The sequence below is a fragment of the Callorhinus ursinus genome, unplaced genomic scaffold (assembly GCF_003265705.2).
Source record: "Callorhinus ursinus isolate GAN/ISIS: 27379988/994484 unplaced genomic scaffold, GSC_fseal_2.0 scaffold13, whole genome shotgun sequence".
Taxonomy (NCBI): domain Eukaryota; kingdom Metazoa; phylum Chordata; class Mammalia; order Carnivora; family Otariidae; genus Callorhinus; species Callorhinus ursinus.
In genome coordinates, this window is record NW_027397075.1 from 928,421 (window position 1) to 946,729 (window position 18,309).

Consider the following 18,309-nt stretch of genomic DNA (forward strand, 5'->3'; position numbering starts at 1 on the left):
TTTGCTGGTGGAGTCAAAGGCCACATCATTACCCAAGGATGATGGCACAGTCTCTAAGGTCAGCTCCAGATACTCACGTACTGATGTCTACCCCCCACCACCCTGAGATACACACAGTCCTGTTGACAGGGAGAACCACAGAGGTGTTTTTTCTAAGGAAAATATAAACCTCCGCCCCCGGTTACTGTCCAGAAGAGAAAATTTACTGACAGGTACTTTTGTTTACACTAAAAACACTGCTGTTAAAATCATTTGTTTAAATCGCTTAAGACGGGGCTCCTGGGTGGCTCAGTCGTTGAGCGTCTGCCTTGGGCTCAGGTCATGATCACAGGGTCCTGGGATCCAGCCCCGCATCGGGCTCCCTGCTCCGCGTGAAGCCTGCTTCTCCCTCTCCCACTCCCCCTGCTTGTGTTCCCTCTCTCGCTGTGTCTCTCTCTGTCAAATAAAATCTTTAAAAAAATAAAAAAATAAAAAAAAATAAATCGCTTAAGACAAGGGGCTCACAACTCATATGGGTGGCTATCCAGAATGCAGGCTGACCCCTGGGGTACCTTTCATAAATTGCTTCTAGATATGACAGAATTGTATAATGTAATTATTCCTCTCTCTCTTAGGAACGGACTGCATTAAAATTATGTTAAAGTCTTCAATTAAATGGGTCCCTAGGAGTCAAGGTCTTACTAAATATTCCTCAACAAAAATTCTAATGCATCTCAGTCTTCATATGCACCCAAGATCTTGCCGACCCACAAGGGTATGACCCATCTCCTTTACACGGTTCATTTACTCAGTGATGCTTACCAAGAGCCTGTTGTGCAAGACTATCACCCCGAGAAAAATGTCAGGTATTCAGTGCCTATTCAATAAATTCTAATGATGAACTATTTTAATTAGCAAATGGTGAAAACACTCTTACCAAAATGTTAGAATTCTAACCTTCTTACAAGAACATGTAATTAATTTTCTTCTACTAAGTGAAGCTAAAAATTGATTGCAATAAGCGCCAGAACGTCATGTTATTAAATAAAAAATAAAATCTTAATTAGGTTGAAAGTTACTTGACAGTAAATGAACCTTCGCTGGATTCTGTATTGGAAGAGGAAAAAATCTGCTATCAAGGACATTGGACTGTGGAGGAGACAATAAGGTATTAATGTTAAATTCTCTAGAGTCGATAATCGAACTGGTTATATGGAGAATGTCCTTGTTCTTAGGAAATATTCATTGAATTCTTCAGAGGCAAAGTAGATGATGTATGCAACTGTTTCTTCCTCAAAGAAGCCAGAAAAAAATTTACACACATATAGTGCATATGTGTACATATGATAATGATAAAGCAAACATGGAAAATGTTCACAGTTGGTGAATCTGACTAAAAAATAATGGGAGGGCACCTGGGTGGTTCAGTTGGTTGGGCGACTGCCTTCGGCTCAGGTCCTGATCCTGGAGTCCCGGGATAGAGTCCCACATTGGGCTCCCTGCTCAGCGGGGAGTCTGCTTCTCCCTCTGACCCTCTTCCCTCTCATGCTCTCTATCTCTCGTTCTCTCTCTCTCAAATAAATAAATAAAATCTTAAAAAAAAAAAATAATGGGAGTTCAGGGGTGCCTGGGTGGCTCAGTCAGTTAAGCGTCTGCCTTTGGCTCAGGTCATGATCCCAGGGTCCTGGGATCCGCATCGGTCCCCCTGCTCCGCGGGAAGCCTGCTTCTCCCTCTCCCACTCCCCCTACTTGTGTTCTTTGTCTCTCCCTGTCAAATAAATAAATAAAATCTTTAAAAAATAATCATAATAATGGGAGTTCTCTGAACTATTCTTTCTATTTTCCAATAAGCTTAACTACTTCCAAATAATAGTTTAACTGGAAAACACAGGCCCCTTACTTACTGGTGCCAAGCAACTGTGCCAGGGCATCTCATATCATATTTCATGCAATCCTCATAGCCACTCTGAGTGTAGGACTATTAGCCCCATTTTACAAGTGAGGAAACTGAGGCACAACAAGGTTAAGTAGTGGAGTGAAGGGCAGATGGCGATGATATGGCAGAGCTAGGATTTGAACCCAGGATTATCTGACTTTACAGCTTGACCCATGCAACATGCCTATGTGATTCAACAGAGTACAATTCCTAACAGTGTGGAAATCAGGAAAGCAAAGCTGTTACCTGAGGGTAGGAGTCTTCAAATGCACGATCTGGAGTCATGTGCTTGATGACATCAGCCAGAACAGTATTCACCTCTCGTTTCTAAGGGGGGGGGGGGATAAACCTGTGTTAGACACTGAAAGGCAGTCACTGACCACTTTTCTGGGGGAAAGGACTAACATTTTCAGAACATACCACATACTTTCCAGGAAACAGTTTCAAATCTTCTGCTGGAAATAATATTAAGGGAGAACTCCCACCTATATCATAGCCCTGAAGGTAACTACTTCTGCACCAGGTCAGGACTAAAACATTGTTCTCAAAGGTTCTGGGGTGTTACACTATCCCCGCTGCTTTCCCTGAGTGCTGTTAAAATCAGCCGTGCCACTCTGTCCCTGCCTGTCCCAGGCCGCTCCCCTGGTGCTGGCGGACGGCACAGTGCGGCCTTGTGGGAAGTGCGCGGACTCAGCCCCTACAAGCTGAGTGACCTCGATGCCCACCTTGGCTTTTGTCATCTCTATCAGGGGGTCAACCAACCACGGCCCAAATCCAGCCCTGGGCCTGTTTTTATACAGCCCACGAGATAAAAATGATTTTTACGTTCAAACCAGAAGAATAATATTTCATGACAAAAATATGAGATTCAAATTTCAGTGTGCATCAAGTTTACTGGAACACACAGCTGTACTCACTCATATATTGTCTGTAGCTGCTCACATGCTGCAATGATAGAGTTGGATACTTGTGACAGAGATCGTATGGACCACAACACATCAAATATTTACTGTCTGGCTCACCACAGAAAAGGTATGCTGACCCCTGGTCCTTATAACAGGAAGAATGAAGCCTCCTGGCAAGGTCTCTCTGAAGCTGCATAGCTCACAGGTAAGGCGCCTGGTATTTGATATTTGTTATCTAAATAGTTGCCATTGGGGCGCCTGGGTGGCTCAGTTGGTTAAGCGGCTGCCTTCGGCTCAGGTCATGATCCCAGGGTCAGGCTCCCTGCTCAGCGGGGAGTCTGCTTCTCCCTCTCCCTCTGCCTGCCTCTCTGCCTACTTGTGCTCTCTCTCTGTCAAATAAATAAATAAAATCTTTAAAAAAATAAATAAATAAATAGTTGCCATTATGTTTACTCTCTTGCCTAATGCTCATTAAACTCCCTGGCACGGACATGTTTATCCCCCATTTTAGAGATGAGGAAGTGGAGCTCAGGAAGTTACATGACTTAGCTAGGGTCACACAGCTTAAAAAAAAAAAAAAACTGACAATGGCACTGAAAGGAACCAGAGCTCCTTGGAGAAACAGCTGATGCTGATTAACATAACATAATAAAATAAAATTAAAAAAAAAAAAGAAGAACTATGCCAGGGAGCCTACAACATCTTATAAGAGAAAGCAAGGAAGGCATCAAAGACTACGGAGAACATGTCAGAAGGACTCAGGAGCCAACCTGAAAAGCCATCCACTGGACAAAGAAGGGACAAATGAGCGTCAGTAAGAATGATGTAATTCAAGTATATTTAAATCCATGTGCTCCTAAAGACACCAACAACTACTACTCACTGGTCACCTTTGGGGATGCTGAGGAATCAAGCCTCATTCTAAAACTAGTAAGGGAAAGGAAACAAACCAGCAGCATCCCTGCCTTTTCTGCACAAGCTGTACCTCAGAGTAACCAAACACCCGGCGTGAAAAGTTTCTCTTTCTACAAGTATCCCAGCTAATGAACAGAGAAGAGTTGATTGTAATTCCAGGTATCACCATTTTGCAGCCCCTGAGAAACAGTGAGATGCAACGAGCTTCGGTGGCTGCCCACGTTATAGAGAGACAGCCTGATACTGTGAGCTTCCCAGGAGAAGCGCCCAACCACCACCCACAGTGCCAGAAACTCTAATCTGAAGCTGATGAAGTCTCTAGAACTAACTGCTGATTGGCAGGATATATTGACAGCAAAAGAACACCATCACCAGATGCAACTAGCTGGTCTAGACTGGGAAACTCTACAGGACAAGGATCCCAATTTCTTCAACAAATAAATCACAGATGGGGGGGGGGGAGGGAAAGGAAGGAGGGGGGGGAAAGAGAGAGAATTTACAGTTTAAAAGAACCCTAAGAAGTCTACAGCAATGTACAGGCTTTATTTTAATCCCAGCTGAACAATAAACTCTAAAAAAAATTGCAAGACAACTGGGGACATCTGATCATTGATTTTTAAGGATATTAAAAGCAGTATTTTTTTTTTTTTTTTTAGTTAAGATAGTCAGGATTTGGTTTCAGAAAAGGGAATCTTATATTTTACATATATGTGCTGAGAACTGGCAGGTGAAGACACGGTGTTTGAGATTTGCTTCAGAATAACCCAGGGGTGGAGAGAAGGGGTAAAGATCTAAATGAAACAAGATCTGTCATGAGTTGATCATTTCTGGGTGATGAGTTCAAGGAATATCATGTCTGAAGTTTCCAAAATAAAGCATAAAACCAAAATTGGACCAAAGAAACAAAATCAACAGAGCAGCACTTACATAATGCTTAAAACAAGGCCAAAACCAATTTAAAGGCCCAAATGGTGGCTGCCTTCAACTTCCAACGGTTGGGGACTGTGACTGAGAGCACAGTTCAGGGGGCTTCGGGGAGTTATTCCCTGCTTCTATGGACCATGATCACATGGATGTACTTCCTCAAGATTCATTAGGTAGCAAACTTACAATACATGCATTTTTCTGCATATATGCTATACTTCGGTTTTTAAAAGCTGATGAAAATTTGGATTCTGGCAACAGGATTTGAACCCAGGTGTGCCTGCTTCTAAAATCTCTGTTACTTGGCAAGCCCAGTTATTTCCCAAACTAAGATTCCAGTATGGGCACAGGAAAAGAAGTGCCTCTGCTTAGAAAAAAAATTACACACAAGTCAAATATGTGGAAATGGTACTGAATGGACCCCCCAGGGAGAGTCACAATGCGCTTTAGCAAGTAAGCATCTTAAGGTTTCCGATGGTGAAAAAAACTGCTTCCCTTGGTATAAGGGAGCATTTCCCCAATTTACACGTGAGTATGGAATACTTTTGTTACAATGTACATATTCAGGGGCGCCTGGGTGGCTCAGTCCTTAAGCGTCTGCCTTCGGCTCAGGTCATGACCCCAGGGTCCTGGGATCAAGCCCCGCATCGGGCTCCCTGCTCCGCGGGAAGCCTGCTTCTCCCTCTCCCACTCCCCCTGCTGTGTTCCCCCTCTGGCTGTCTCTCTCTCTGTCAAATAAATAAAAATAAATAAATAAAAATAAAATCTTTTTAAAAAAATGCACATATTCATGCTCTACCGCAGTGTAACATAAAGGATGTGATTTTTATAAATTAAGGACAATTACCATTGTAAAATGCCTAAATGCCTCAGTTAGCCTCGTTCATTATTATAAACATGAATAAAAACATAACTCTTCCAGAAACAATACCGCAGGCCACACATACCGTGAAATGCTTGCAAGTGTACTCCACCCACACTTCGGCACAGTTAATGTAGTCCTGCAGAGAAAAAGCAAAAATGGCTTGACGATAAGAACACCCTGAGGGGCCTTATGGTAAAAGCTCATCACGTACAAACCCCTTCAAGAGCTCTGACAATTAAAAGAGGTAAGTGATAGGAATTTCAAGACTGGTTGGTTCATCTACAGAAAAGTCTAGCCCACCGATATATTTTACCCTAAGAAGCAAGTTATAGAAATACAGCAGTTGCACGAAACTAACTAACATTCCAGAATTGCTACTTGGGCCAAGATAGAATCTGGGAAGAACTGAAAGGCAGTGGAGATAAAAGTCATGAGTCTGGGCCACACCTCAGCAGAGACATTGATGGTGGATCTGGTTGAAGACCAGAATTAGGGGCGCCTGGGTGGCTCAGTCATTAAGTGTCTGCCCTCAGCTCAGGTCATGATCCCGGAGTCCTGGGATCAATCCCCGCATCGGGCTCCCTGCTCAGTGGGAAGCCTGCTTTTCCCTCTCCCACTCCCCCTGCTTGTGTTCCCTCTTTCACTGTCTCTCTGTCAAATAAATACATAAAATCTTAAAAAAAAATGAAGACCAGAATTAAATGTGATTTTTGCACGTTCTGAGAAAAAAAAAAACAAACGGGCTTCCTACCTTTAAAAAATAAACCATTTTTCTGATAGAGGGGTGATGTGTATGTTGTAAAAAGGCTAAGAAAACACTGAAGATTTCAAGTAAGAAATTACGTGTTAGATTCAAGTAGGGGGGAGGGCCCACAGAGAGCCCATGGGATGGTCATGGAAATGGCAGTGAATAGCTAGGTACGGCTGCGTGCCCCAGAAGACACTCAAGGTGGGGAAACCAAGCGCTCGAGCGTGTCTCTTCTGTTCCTACACTTTAAGGGAAAGAAAGAAGAAATGAAGAAGGAAGAAAATAGTTATCTCGTTCACAAAAGAAAAGCCAGGAACATCTGAAGGTCGGACTGGAAAGCGAAGGCTGTGTGAAGTTCAAGACTGAAGAAAACCATCAATGTGGCCTTTTGATGCAAGGTTGCTTGGAAGCACTCACACAAAGGCATCAGAGGCCCGGGGACTGGACTTTACACATGCTAAATAAGCTGTTCAGTTAGCCAATCACAGTTAAGTTAAACAGTTTAGTTTATGAAGTTTAGTGACGGTTTTGCTAAACTTAACCTAGTATTTGATTTGGTAAACAAGTCTCTGGTATTTCTAAATTAGGCCAGTATTCGCAATATACTATTGTAAGTGCGGTGACTGGAAAGGGGTTTATAACCGAACTCACTCTAATATTTCCTTCTTGGTAAATGATTGTGTCAAATGTTACGTACTCTTATTGAGTTATTTGCTGGGTTTTGGACTAGATGTTTGCGTCCAAAATGCCTGTGTTGAAAATCCCAGCCCCTCAGTGTGCTGGCATTAGGAGGTGGTTTTGGGAGGTGATAGGGTCATGAGGGCAGAACCCTCATGAATGGGATTAGTGCCCTGATAAAAGAGACCCCAGAGAGCCCACTCTCCCTCTCTGCCAAGGGAGGAGGAAAAGCTGGCTGTCTGCAAATCCAGAAGAGGGCCCTCACCGGAATCTGACCAGGCTGTCACCCTGATTTCAAACTTGCAAACCCCAGAACTGCAAGAAATAAATTTGTTGTCTGTAAGCCCCCTGGTCTGTGCTGTTCTGTTATAGCAGCTGAACTAAGACATGCTGCTAGCAGGAGAGGAACGGTGTGCGGTGTGAAGTCTGCCCAGCCGGTCCTTCAGCCAAAGGCAGTCAGTACCATTTACCTAGTGGCAGCCGCAAAACTTGCTGGCGTGCTGCCGACAAGGATGGTGAGATGGGCAACCCAAACCTCCAGCACTATGGTGCTACACACCTTTGGCACCTAACACTGGCTGGTCCATCTTTCCTAGACTCCCCGACCTGAAGTTGGGGGAGAATGAGGCCCCAGCTGTCTCTGCTCAGGGAACAACAGTTCAAGGGACAACAGTTGGAATTCCCTTCTGCTAATTACAGTTTTGACTTCTGATCTTCCATTTAGGAATATCTTACTCAGTTGTTACTTTCAAATCCAAGTACTATAGACAGTTGTACTTTGGATGCTGTTTACAAAGCCATAGGCCTTTTAAAGTTTCAAATATTTATAATTTTACACTTTTAGTAAATCCTGAAGCCTCAAGAATTAGACATAATTAGGATACAAAAACCAAATAAATATATCTTTAGAGCTATCAATTCTCCACTATAGGTTAGCAAAAACAATTAAAAGAAGTATTATTTCTAAAAAAAAAAAAAAAAACCCAGACATATGATTAGTCAAAAGATAATTTTTTTTAAAGGAAAGAACATACTGCAGAACTTGGACAAAAGGCAGGCACAGTCGATCTAAGGTCTGAATAGTCACCCACCTGTGGATTCTTCAACTTAGTGATGACTTTCCAAGCTTCATTGAGAATCTGGAGTCGATCGCCCTCAGGAGGGTCAGCCAAGGCCAAGTTTAACCCCAATGAGCGAAAAAGGAGATGCTAAGAAAAACAGTGAACCATTACAATACTGGGGATTTTAAATCGGAGCACCTTGAGGCTTAGAGGAGAAGGCTCTAACACTGAGCTCATCTCAGGGCTCATCCTCCCATGATCTTCCTGAAGTTCTACCTCAGGCCTACATGCAAGTCCGACTGAGCTGCTCAGAACAAAGCCAGCTCCGTGTACCGCTCTGATTGGTGGGCCCTAACATTCTGCTGGACAGAGCTTTTCATAAATAACGAGTGAAGATACATTTTTAAAGATGGGGGACTGAGCCTTTCCTAAATACTTCACAGTGAGCTAATTCGATAGATTTAGGACTCGTTGGCAGCAATGACACGTGCCTAACAATCCCAATCACGAACTCATCTTCTATCGTGTTCTTCAGAGACAGAGCCTTCGCCTGTTTTCCTGCTGGCCCGGGCTGCTCCCCCCACTGCCCCACCCCGGCCAAGGACTGTCTCCCTCGACAGCTCTCAGGTAAACAGTGCCTATCTGTTCTCCCACAAGAGCCTACCTTAGGGAAACCTGACTCATCACACTCTTTAATCATGCCAATGAAATCCATGGACCTCGTGGCGATGAACTCGGCCCGGAAAGCTGACATCACAGAATTCAACAGCAAGGCGCTGTAAGACACACGACCCACATCAGCAGAGCTGCCCCTTAATGAAAGCCACTTTAATTTTAAGTATGTACGTTGCTGGGAAGGAGGAATTGAGAACTCTTTAATGGTAAAGTTGGAAAAAATTTTAAAAGGCTGGTGTGAAAAGGCAACCTCTAGAGAACAACACGATGTTTTATACACATTTGGAACTCGGTAAATGTTGAATTGACTGGATGAATGGGTAGCTGGCTGGCTGGCCGGATTGATGGACAGCAAGCAATCAAATCCATTTAAACAGATGTAAACTGAGCCTTTGTTGGCTGGTGCACTAATAAAACTAAACATTAAATCACAATATTGATCCAAACTGCAAATATATAAAATACATATCTCAACCTCTTACAAAAAGCACTGTTCTAGGACCTAGGGGACACAGTGACTTAGGGACATCTACCACGGAAGGGAGAGCAGAGAGGAAACCTCATATGCTTGGAAGACAGGAAAACGGAGTTTATTTTGACCCTACCACTTACCACAGCCCCATGGGGAAAGGACTATTACTAAACCCATTTTACAGATGAGGAGCCTGAGGCATAGAGAGGTCAAGTAGATGACCCCAGTTCACAAAGCTAAGAAAGAGTGGAGCCAGGAATCAGAAGCCAGGAGACTGGACTCAACTTTTCTGCCCTCTGTTGTCATCCTGTCGCTCTGCTGATCCTCTCGCCCACATGAGCATGCCAAGCTCAAAAAAAAAAAAAAAAATCAACCAGCTCCACTTCCAAACCCATGTTTTTTGAATTTTAAAATACTGGGGCACCTGGGTGGCTCAGTCTGTTGGGCGTCCAACTCTTGACCTCGGCTCAGGTCTTGACCTCAGGGTTGTGAGTTCAAGCGCCACATTGATCTCCATGCTTACTTTAAAAAAAATTTTTTTAAATAAATTAAAAAAATAAAATACTTACTTGTTTCCTAGTTTCTTGCATCTATCCATCATCTCAGTTAGCAGAGTCTAATTAAAAATAATTATAATGATAATAATTACTCACTGGAACACCGTTAATGGCTTTAGAGCTATCTTAAGACAATTACGTATTTCTAAAAGAGCTCCTGTTTTTTGTTGTTGTTGTTGTTGTTGTTGTTGTTCACAAAAATCAATGGAAGAGGTATCCTTTAGGTCAGTGGTTTGGGGAAGGTTTTGAATGGCACAGACGAGGTCAACCCTGAGACTGAAGAGCCACTAACAGCAACCTGGACACTGAGAGCTCGCCGGGCACCAGGATAAGCACTTGCCTTTTCTTGCTGGCTCTTCACAGCAGTCTTCGGAGGCCTGCCTGTTATCCCCACGTCACAGAAGCGAAAGTCAAAGCTCAGAAGCGTTAAGCTGCTTCCCAGTAAGTGGTGGAAATGAGATTCGCAGGAATCTGGCCCCCCGTGGTCTTTAGTGCAATTATACCCCTTCGGGCTGTGTCCTAGGTGTTGCCTGAATAATTAAGGTGAAAGCTGACTGTGGAGATACTGCCCATACCCCAGAACCCCAACTTCATTCAGATTCTATCTCTGCCCTACAAACATCAGGGTGGGGCCTGTTACAGACTGAATAAGGTCCGCTCCCAATTTGTATGATGAAGCCCTAATGCCCAATGTGACTGACTGCGTTTGGAGATAGGACTTTTAGAGATGTAATCAGTGAGAAGTGAGGTCCTAAGTGTGGGGCCCTAATCCAATGGGACTGAGGTCTTTATAAGAAAAGAAAGAGAGGGGTGCCTGGGGGGTTCAGTCAGTTAAGCATCTGCCTTCAGCTCAAGTCATGATCCTGGGGTCCTAGATAAAGCCCTGCGTCGGGCTCCCTGCTTCTTGTCCCTCTGCCTCTGCCCCTCCCCTCCCCCTGCTCATGCTCACTCTCTCTCCTGCTCTCGGGCTCTCTCTCTCTCAAATAAATAAGGAAAATCTTAAAAAAAAAAAAAGAAGAAGAAGAAGAGGAGAGACCAGGAACACACAGGCACAGAGAGAAGACCATGTGAGGACACAGTGAGAAGATAAGCCTCACCAGAAACCAACCCTCCCTGCCAGCACCTTGATCTTGGACTTCTAGCCTCCAGAACTGTGAGAAAATAAATTTTTGTTGTTCAAGCCCTCCAGTCTATTATGGCAACCTGCTATGGTCTGAATGGCCCCTAACTCCCAAGGTGATGATATTAAGAGGTGATCAGGTCATGAGGGTGGAGCTCTCGTGAGTGGGATTAATACCCTTATAAAAGGGGCCCAAGAAAATTCGCTTGTGCCACGTGAAGACGCAGCGAAGACAGACGTCTACGGACAGGAAGTAAGCTTTCACCAGACACCAGATCTGCTCTTATCTTGATCTTGTACTTCCCAGCTCCAGAACTGGACGAAATCAATACCTGGTATTGATAAGCCACCCAGTTTGTGGCATTTTGTTTTAACAGCCAGAACGGACGAAGACACAGCCTGAGCAAATTAACACAGGTCCAAACTGATCACAGTGACCCCATTCCCTTTGCCAGTGTGGGATTTAGACAATGGGCACATGACCCATTTCTAGCTGCTTTCCAGCAGGAGTTCTGAGAAAAGGTTTCCTTGTTCTTAAACAGGAACCCAAGGAATTGTAGATTCTTCATCTTTCTGCCTCTGGATGCTGCCAGGTTTCAATGTGATGCCTGGAATGGCTACAGCCACTTTGCTACCTGAAGATGACAGAGGAGAGATGGACAGAACCTGCCTGGACCATAGCCTGCACTTGCTGTGTGAGAAAAGACACTGAATTATTTTGGTAGGGCCAATTAGGTGTTTGTTCCTTATAGTCAGCATCCCAACTGAAAATAAAACTGCCAGTATCACAAATGGTTTCCCTAATCCACTCATGGGGTATTTATACTTGAAAAGTCATTCCTGAAGGCCAATATCAAAGTGGTTTCTGGAAAAGATTGAGAAAGAGATATCCTGTAGGAGTGTCACATCAACACTGCCCAACATGCAAAAGTAATCACTCATTCAATACCTACTTATGGAGCAACTTTAAGGCACTAAGCACTATCCTAGGCCCTGGGAACAGGGCAGTGAGAAAATCAAACAGAAAACCATGCCCTTATGTGGCTTATTCTCTCTCTTACACACACACACACAAAAAAATGAGAGCTCTTGGCCTACCACTTCTGAAAAAAGTTGGTAAATGCCAACATATGGACAAAACATTCTGGCCATTAAGACAAATGCTTAAAAATTTCCTTCACAGGAGATGAATGCATTAAAAATGTATCCAAATATGTAACTTTAAAAAAAAAAAAAAGCTCGGTCATCATATAGGAATATAGGAAGTACCCATAAGTGTCCAGGGAGCCACATGATATGGATCCCAGGCACATCTGTTAGAGGTCAGAATTTTTTTTTCTGAGAAGTAACAGGATCGATTACCTTTGGCAAGAACGAGATAAACAACAGTTCAAACCAGACTGAGACCGAAACAAGCCTGTTGGCTGGGATGAACTAGGAAAATGTGCAGCTTAGCATATTAGCTTGTATACACACATCAGAACTTGAAGGTGCAAGAGACTTGGACGGCCCCTACGTCTCATTTATCTATTTATTTGTTTTTCACAAAAACTACAAAAATAGGGTCGCTTAGGCGGCTTAGTCGAGTAAGCATCCAACTCTTGGTTTTGGCTCAGGTTATGACCTCAGGGTCATGAGATGGAGCCCCACATCGGGCTCCATGCTCAGCGCGGAGTCTGCTTGAGGTTCTCTCTCTTTCTCCATCTGCCCCTCCCTCCCCCCACCCTCTAATAAACCTTTAAAAAACATAAAATAAAAAATAAAATAAAAACTATGAAAATAAGAAATGCTTATTACGGAAAAAATGCTCAAACACTACCGCCGTGCGGTTAAGCAAAATGCAAATGCCTTCCCTCCCAACTCCTGCTTCCTAGTGATCACCAGTGTCAACATTTTCATGTTTCTTTTTAGGCCTTTGTTTATACCTTGTGAATATATAGCTTTTATTATAAAAGTCCAGTTTGGGTTTTTTTGTCTTACAAAAATGAACAGTCATATACATTTTAGGGCACAACTTGCCGTTTTGACTCAAGAATCCAGCATGGGCTTCACTCTTCCCGTGTAACTACACACACGCATCTGCCTCATTCTTTTTAATGGCTGAGGAATCCCTACCATGCATATAACATTACTGTTCAGATTGCTCCTGATAGATTTTTAAGCCTTTTTTATTTTGAGCGAATTAGACTCATAAAAGATTATAAAAATAATAGAGAAGGTCCTGGGTACCAGTCACCTGGCTCCCCCCAATGGTGACATCTTATTTAACTCGAGTGTGTTATCAAAGCAAGGAAAGTGATGTTGGGATAATACAATTAATTAGAATATTTCACCAGGTTTTCCATTCACACTTTACTACGGGGGAAGGGTATGTCTTTGTGACATTTCACTAACATATATGGATGTCTATAACCACCACCGTATTTAACTACTGGATCTTTAAGGTTATCTCCAGATGAGGGTTATTTACGTACTTCAAAAGTATAGGTAAAACTAAAGAAGTTGAGCTGACACCTCACTTCTGCTTTCTAAACTGAGATGGACTCATATGCAGCTCCCAGATTTGTATTCCTGCTTTTACTACATAACCTTCCAATCAGTGTTTACAAGTACTGCTTCATAAAACAAACAAAACAGAGAATTAAATGATATGTGTATCATATTTTCCTTATTTTTCTAAATGAAGCAAACACGTAAAGGGTGGGCAAAATCATATGCCCCTTCCCTCCAGTCCAGACTTGATATGCTCAAGTCTCAAAGAAAATATTTCAATGTGAATAAAAAGAAATCCTATACTCCAGGAATTAAAAGGAGAAATTTTTAAATTTTTCATCATTTCTCTTTCACTGGGAACTTTTTTTTCCTAATTCAAAAGAATGAAAATGATACACCTATATGCATCAGAGGGATTCAGCAATGGCTAAGGCTAGTTTAGACTGGCATTACCAGCCTCACATTTTAGAGTATTTATTTATTTATTTATTTTAAAGATTTTATTTATTTATTTTAAAGATTTTATTTATTTAAGAGAGAGAGATAGTGAGAGCACGAGCTGGGGGAGATGGACAGACAGACTCCCCGCTGAGTAGGGAGCCCGATGTGGGGCTCCATCCCAGGACCTGGGGATCATGACCTGAGCCAAAGTCAGACACTTAACTGACTGAGCCACCCAGGTGCCCCACATTTTAGAATAAAGTGCAATTTATAGTTTGCCCATTAGGTAACAGTCCCATGAGTCGATTTGTTAGTCCCTCCTTAAGTGTAACCAGTAACAAGAGTTATCCAGAAAGAAAGAGTTGAGGAGTTTAGAGAACACATCTGCTGGGTTCAGAGTTACGGCCAACATGGCTACATGGCTTTGACTCTTTCAAGTTGTGTGACCTTAGCAAGTTGTGAGCCTCAGGTGCCTCATCTATAAAATGAGGATGACAATGATACCTAGCCTAGGGAAGCTGAAAATGAAGTAAGGTGGCTCAACTAAAGGAACTAAAACAGGGCTTGGTCCCCAGTGAGCCTCAGAAAGAGGTGACTGTGTGAAGGGCTCTAAAGCTTAGCATCTCTGACTCACCTCCCTCCTCCATTCATCACACCCAACAAACCCAACGCTGAACACTTCCTGACATGACTGAGGGTCAGAGAACTTCCTTAACAACAGGTATTCGTTTTAACGTTAAGTGAGGGAAAAGCACCATAAAATTATGCATACAAAAATCCTCATCTATAAAATAAAAATACAGAGCTAAAGCCAGAGTGGACAGAGAAATATTAATACGGAAACCTATCAAAATGTTAATATAGCAGGATTTTAGGTGGCTGTTTTTCGCCTTTTTACTTTTCTGTCTTTTCTAAATATGAATACATTTTTTTAATTTGTTTATTTTAAAGAGAAGGAGGGAGAGAGCAAGAGAGACTGAGCATGTGAGCGGGGAGAGGGAGAGGGAGAACCCCAAGCAGACTCCCCACCGAGCACAGAGCCCAGTGGGGGCGATCCCAGGACCCCAAGATCATGACCTGAGCTGAAATCAAGAGTCGGATGCTCAACCCACTGAGCCACCCAAGCGCCCCTCCATATGTATTTTTATTAAGAAATGTTTTCTGATTAGGAAATTCTCTCCTATCCATTCTCTCATTTTTTTGCCACAGCTACCAACCCTTCTCCTTTTTCTGATCTGTCTGGTCTGCTTCTGCCAGTTTGATCTTCAAGTACTGCTTGTTTCAAATCATTCTCCTGATCAAAAATCTCCAAGAGCTGCCTGATCTCCACCACGTTATGTTCAACAACCTCTGCAAACCAGCCTAATTTCTCACTCTTCTCCAGTAAGGCTGGCCTCCTCATTATGCCTCTTACTTGCCTCAGTCCCTTCCCTTGGCCCGCCCTCCCCCCCACCCCACCCCTGCTTATTTCCTGATTTTCAAGTCGGCCCAGACCCCATCTGCTTCAGTGAGTCCAAACATAAGGATGGCAGCCACCCCCTTTGCCTGGTGCCCCCATCCCTTGGCCACGCACAGATGGGCACTATCATAGTCACTCCATGACAGCCCTTCAAGGAAGCTTCTTTTATTAGCCCCATTTTACAGCTGGTAAAAGACGTCAAGTAGCCCAAGGCAACACAGCCATAGTCTGAACCCAGGTCTGCCCAACTGCCCACCCCAGCCTCTACTGGTGCACCTGCCTCTTCACTCATCCAACATTTACAACCTGCACCTCTCGGGCTTAGTGAAGACCACACGGGATTCCCTGTCAGACGAGACTCACCACTCATGTCCAGGACCAGGCCTTTTTCCTTCTACACCTTCCATGCCACCCCCAATGAACGAAAAGCTGCTGAAATGCTGAGAAGCTTACCAAGGGATTTGTTTTCACCACCCAAAACCAGATCTTGTAAAATGGTTACTTTTCTCCTGTGCAGGATGTGCCTGAAATTCGGGGCATAAATCCATTTTTTACTTACTATCATTTTATTTTAGTTGTATAAGGGGGAAAGAAAAAAATCCTGTCTTCAAACAACAACAAAAAAGCCTTTCTGAATAATCACTCCCTGATTTTTTTTTTCCTGGGGATTTGGGATTTCAATTTCAATCTGAAATTTCATATGACATATTCGTAGCTGAAGGCTTTTCTCCTTTCCCCCCATCTTGCTTGCCTGTCCTGTATATTACCAGCGGCCGTAGCCAGACAGACAATCCCTTGCTTTGGAGGCACAGCCTAACTCCCCAAGTGACACATCCCAGCCACTCGGAGAGTTTTTAGGCATCAGACACACGCATTTTCAACACCACCTTCTACCCGGACATTGATTCTTCTGCATTTTGAAAATGATTAACATTTTTTTAATGAGACGTTGCAAGTTCCTTATTTAAGTGCCCCAAGAATCAGAGTTTATTATTATTCAGGTGACCTAATTTTTTTAATCACTTCTTCTGGCTCAGTAATGATTTCCTAGAGTTTTACTCCCCGGGAAACCTCTATTCCCAGCTTCTGCCATCCTTTGAGATTACTGGTGCTTAAAATAAAAGGAAGAATGCCTTATGACAGGTACCTTTTGTTTTAATCCAATTTGGCCTTTTGTTAAGGAGAAAAAAACCTAAGTGTTCCCATTTTCAAACACGTCAATCCTGCTCCTGTTTCAGTCACTCAGCTGAACAGGTCGGGAGGCTCTCTTTCTACACTCAGGCTCGTGCCCCCCTCACCTGAAGGCCTTTCAAACAATCTTCCATTCATACTGACTTGATTTAAAATCAACTTAATGGTTAAAAAAAAAAAAAGTCACCTGAAATATAAGATGCTCCTATTTTTCCCCTCATACTTTAGGATTTGGGAAAATTAAAATGTAAGGAAAGCAGCACATTTGGTTGGAAAGTTAGAAGGCACCGGTAGGCCAAGAAACTAAGTTAAGATGATGCAAAATCTCACCTTCCAGTGATATTTTGACATACCTCCTCCCCAGTTCTTGCATGCAGATATAAAAATCATGTTTGCAATCCCGACAACACAACAAACGCCCCAGTACTATGTGTGGGGCACTCCACCAAGCAACGCAAATGGATCGTCCTATGCCACCCGTGCAAAGAAAAAAAAAGAATTAAAGCTCCATTTCACAGATGGAAGAAAAAAAGGCTCAGAGTGGTTAGGGACTTGGCTGTGCCTCTGTCCTGACAGCTGTAAGCAATGGATCTGGGAATCAAACCCAGGCATTCCGACTCCAGGGCCCACACTTGAACACTAGGCCATGCTACCACTGAGGACACACAGAGCAAGGTGTGTAACCTCCTTTTGTGACTCACCAATTATTGTGAGCACCCTTAGGTCCATATGCACATCGTGGTCCTCCATCATTGTAAGTGGGCCCTGTCACATTTCACTGAATCTATATGGATTCCACAATCTACCCAATCCCCTCGTGATGGCTGTTTCTGATGCTGGGCCAGCCCGAACAACCCACACATCTGTATGTACAGGTGCGTGCCTGCATCTTTATGCACTTGTCCAATTATGTCTACGTGATTTTTTTTTAAGATTTTATTTATTTGAGAGAGAGAGCACATGAGCAGGGGCAGAGGGAGAAGCAGGCCCCCCCCCGCAGAACGAGAAGCCCGACGTGGGGCTCAATCCCAACACCCCGGGATCATGACCTGAGCTAAAGGCAGACGCTCCACCGACTGAGCCACCCAGGTGCCCCTCTACATGATATTCTTAAAAGTGGGAGTGCTTAATCAAAGTCAGGTCCTTTTTTCTCTTTCTTTAGGGTGTCAATATGTTTACAGCCTCTGTGAAAAGGCAGGTGTACCTGAATTTTGCTCTGCACTATGCATCCTTGTTTTGTAGCAAGACCCCTTTCCTTCCTCCCCAAAGGATAAATTCTGAACCATCTGTTGAAGAAGCTTCATCCATCATGGTGGTTATTATGCGAACTGGAACTGATGTTCTACTTCTCAGTCTTGGGTAAGAAAAAAATATTTCTGCTATGATTCCGACTGTATTTTAATTCCTAACAATACTTCAATTAGACCAAAAAAAAAAGAGGGTTTAGTCAGTTAAGTGTCTCCCTTCAGGTCAGGTCATGATCTCAGGGTCCTAGGATTGAGCCCAGCACTGGGGCTCCCTGCTCAGCCAGGAGTCTGCTTCTCCCTCTCCCTCCCCCTGCTTATTCTCTCTCTCTCTCAAATAAATAATAAAATCTTAAAAAAAAAAAAAAACAGAAAAAAATCTTATCAACGCAATCACACACCTGAGTTTCACTTTCCCTCTGTAAAATAAGGAAACTATTATCTGCTCTACCGACTTCCTGGATTATCACAAACACGAGAGGGGGTCATGAAGGTTAGTGAAGAGGTGATGAAACCCACTGGCCCTGGAGCCACACTGCACAGTGTATGCCCAGTCACCACCACCTTCGAGCTCTGCGACCTGTCAGAGGTGTCTGTCTGCCCTGGCTGAGCGTCCCTCCAGTACTGGTAACAAAACAATCTAGGG

At 43.4% G+C, this 18,309-nt stretch overlaps 1 protein-coding gene across 4 annotated transcripts in view; it reads right to left on the minus strand.

Annotated features, from left to right (window-relative positions):
• Window positions 1–18,309, minus strand: part of VPS35L (VPS35 endosomal protein sorting factor like) — a 114,877-nt gene that overhangs the window by 47,401 nt on the left and 49,167 nt on the right. For all 4 annotated transcript variants that reach the window (XR_012380419.1, XM_025855505.2, XM_025855506.2 and 1 more), the window contains 5 exons: window positions 9,728–9,774; window positions 8,676–8,787; window positions 8,042–8,158; window positions 5,607–5,660; window positions 2,162–2,242 (listed from right to left, as the gene is read on the minus strand). Coding sequence is in view for 3 of the 4 variants with exons in the window: in XM_025855505.2 (XP_025711290.2) it covers window positions 2,162–2,242; window positions 5,607–5,660; window positions 8,042–8,158; window positions 8,676–8,787; window positions 9,728–9,774 (411 nt within the window). In the remaining variant the exon portion in view is untranslated. The remainder of the gene's footprint in view (window positions 1–2,161; window positions 2,243–5,606; window positions 5,661–8,041; window positions 8,159–8,675; window positions 8,788–9,727; window positions 9,775–18,309) is intronic.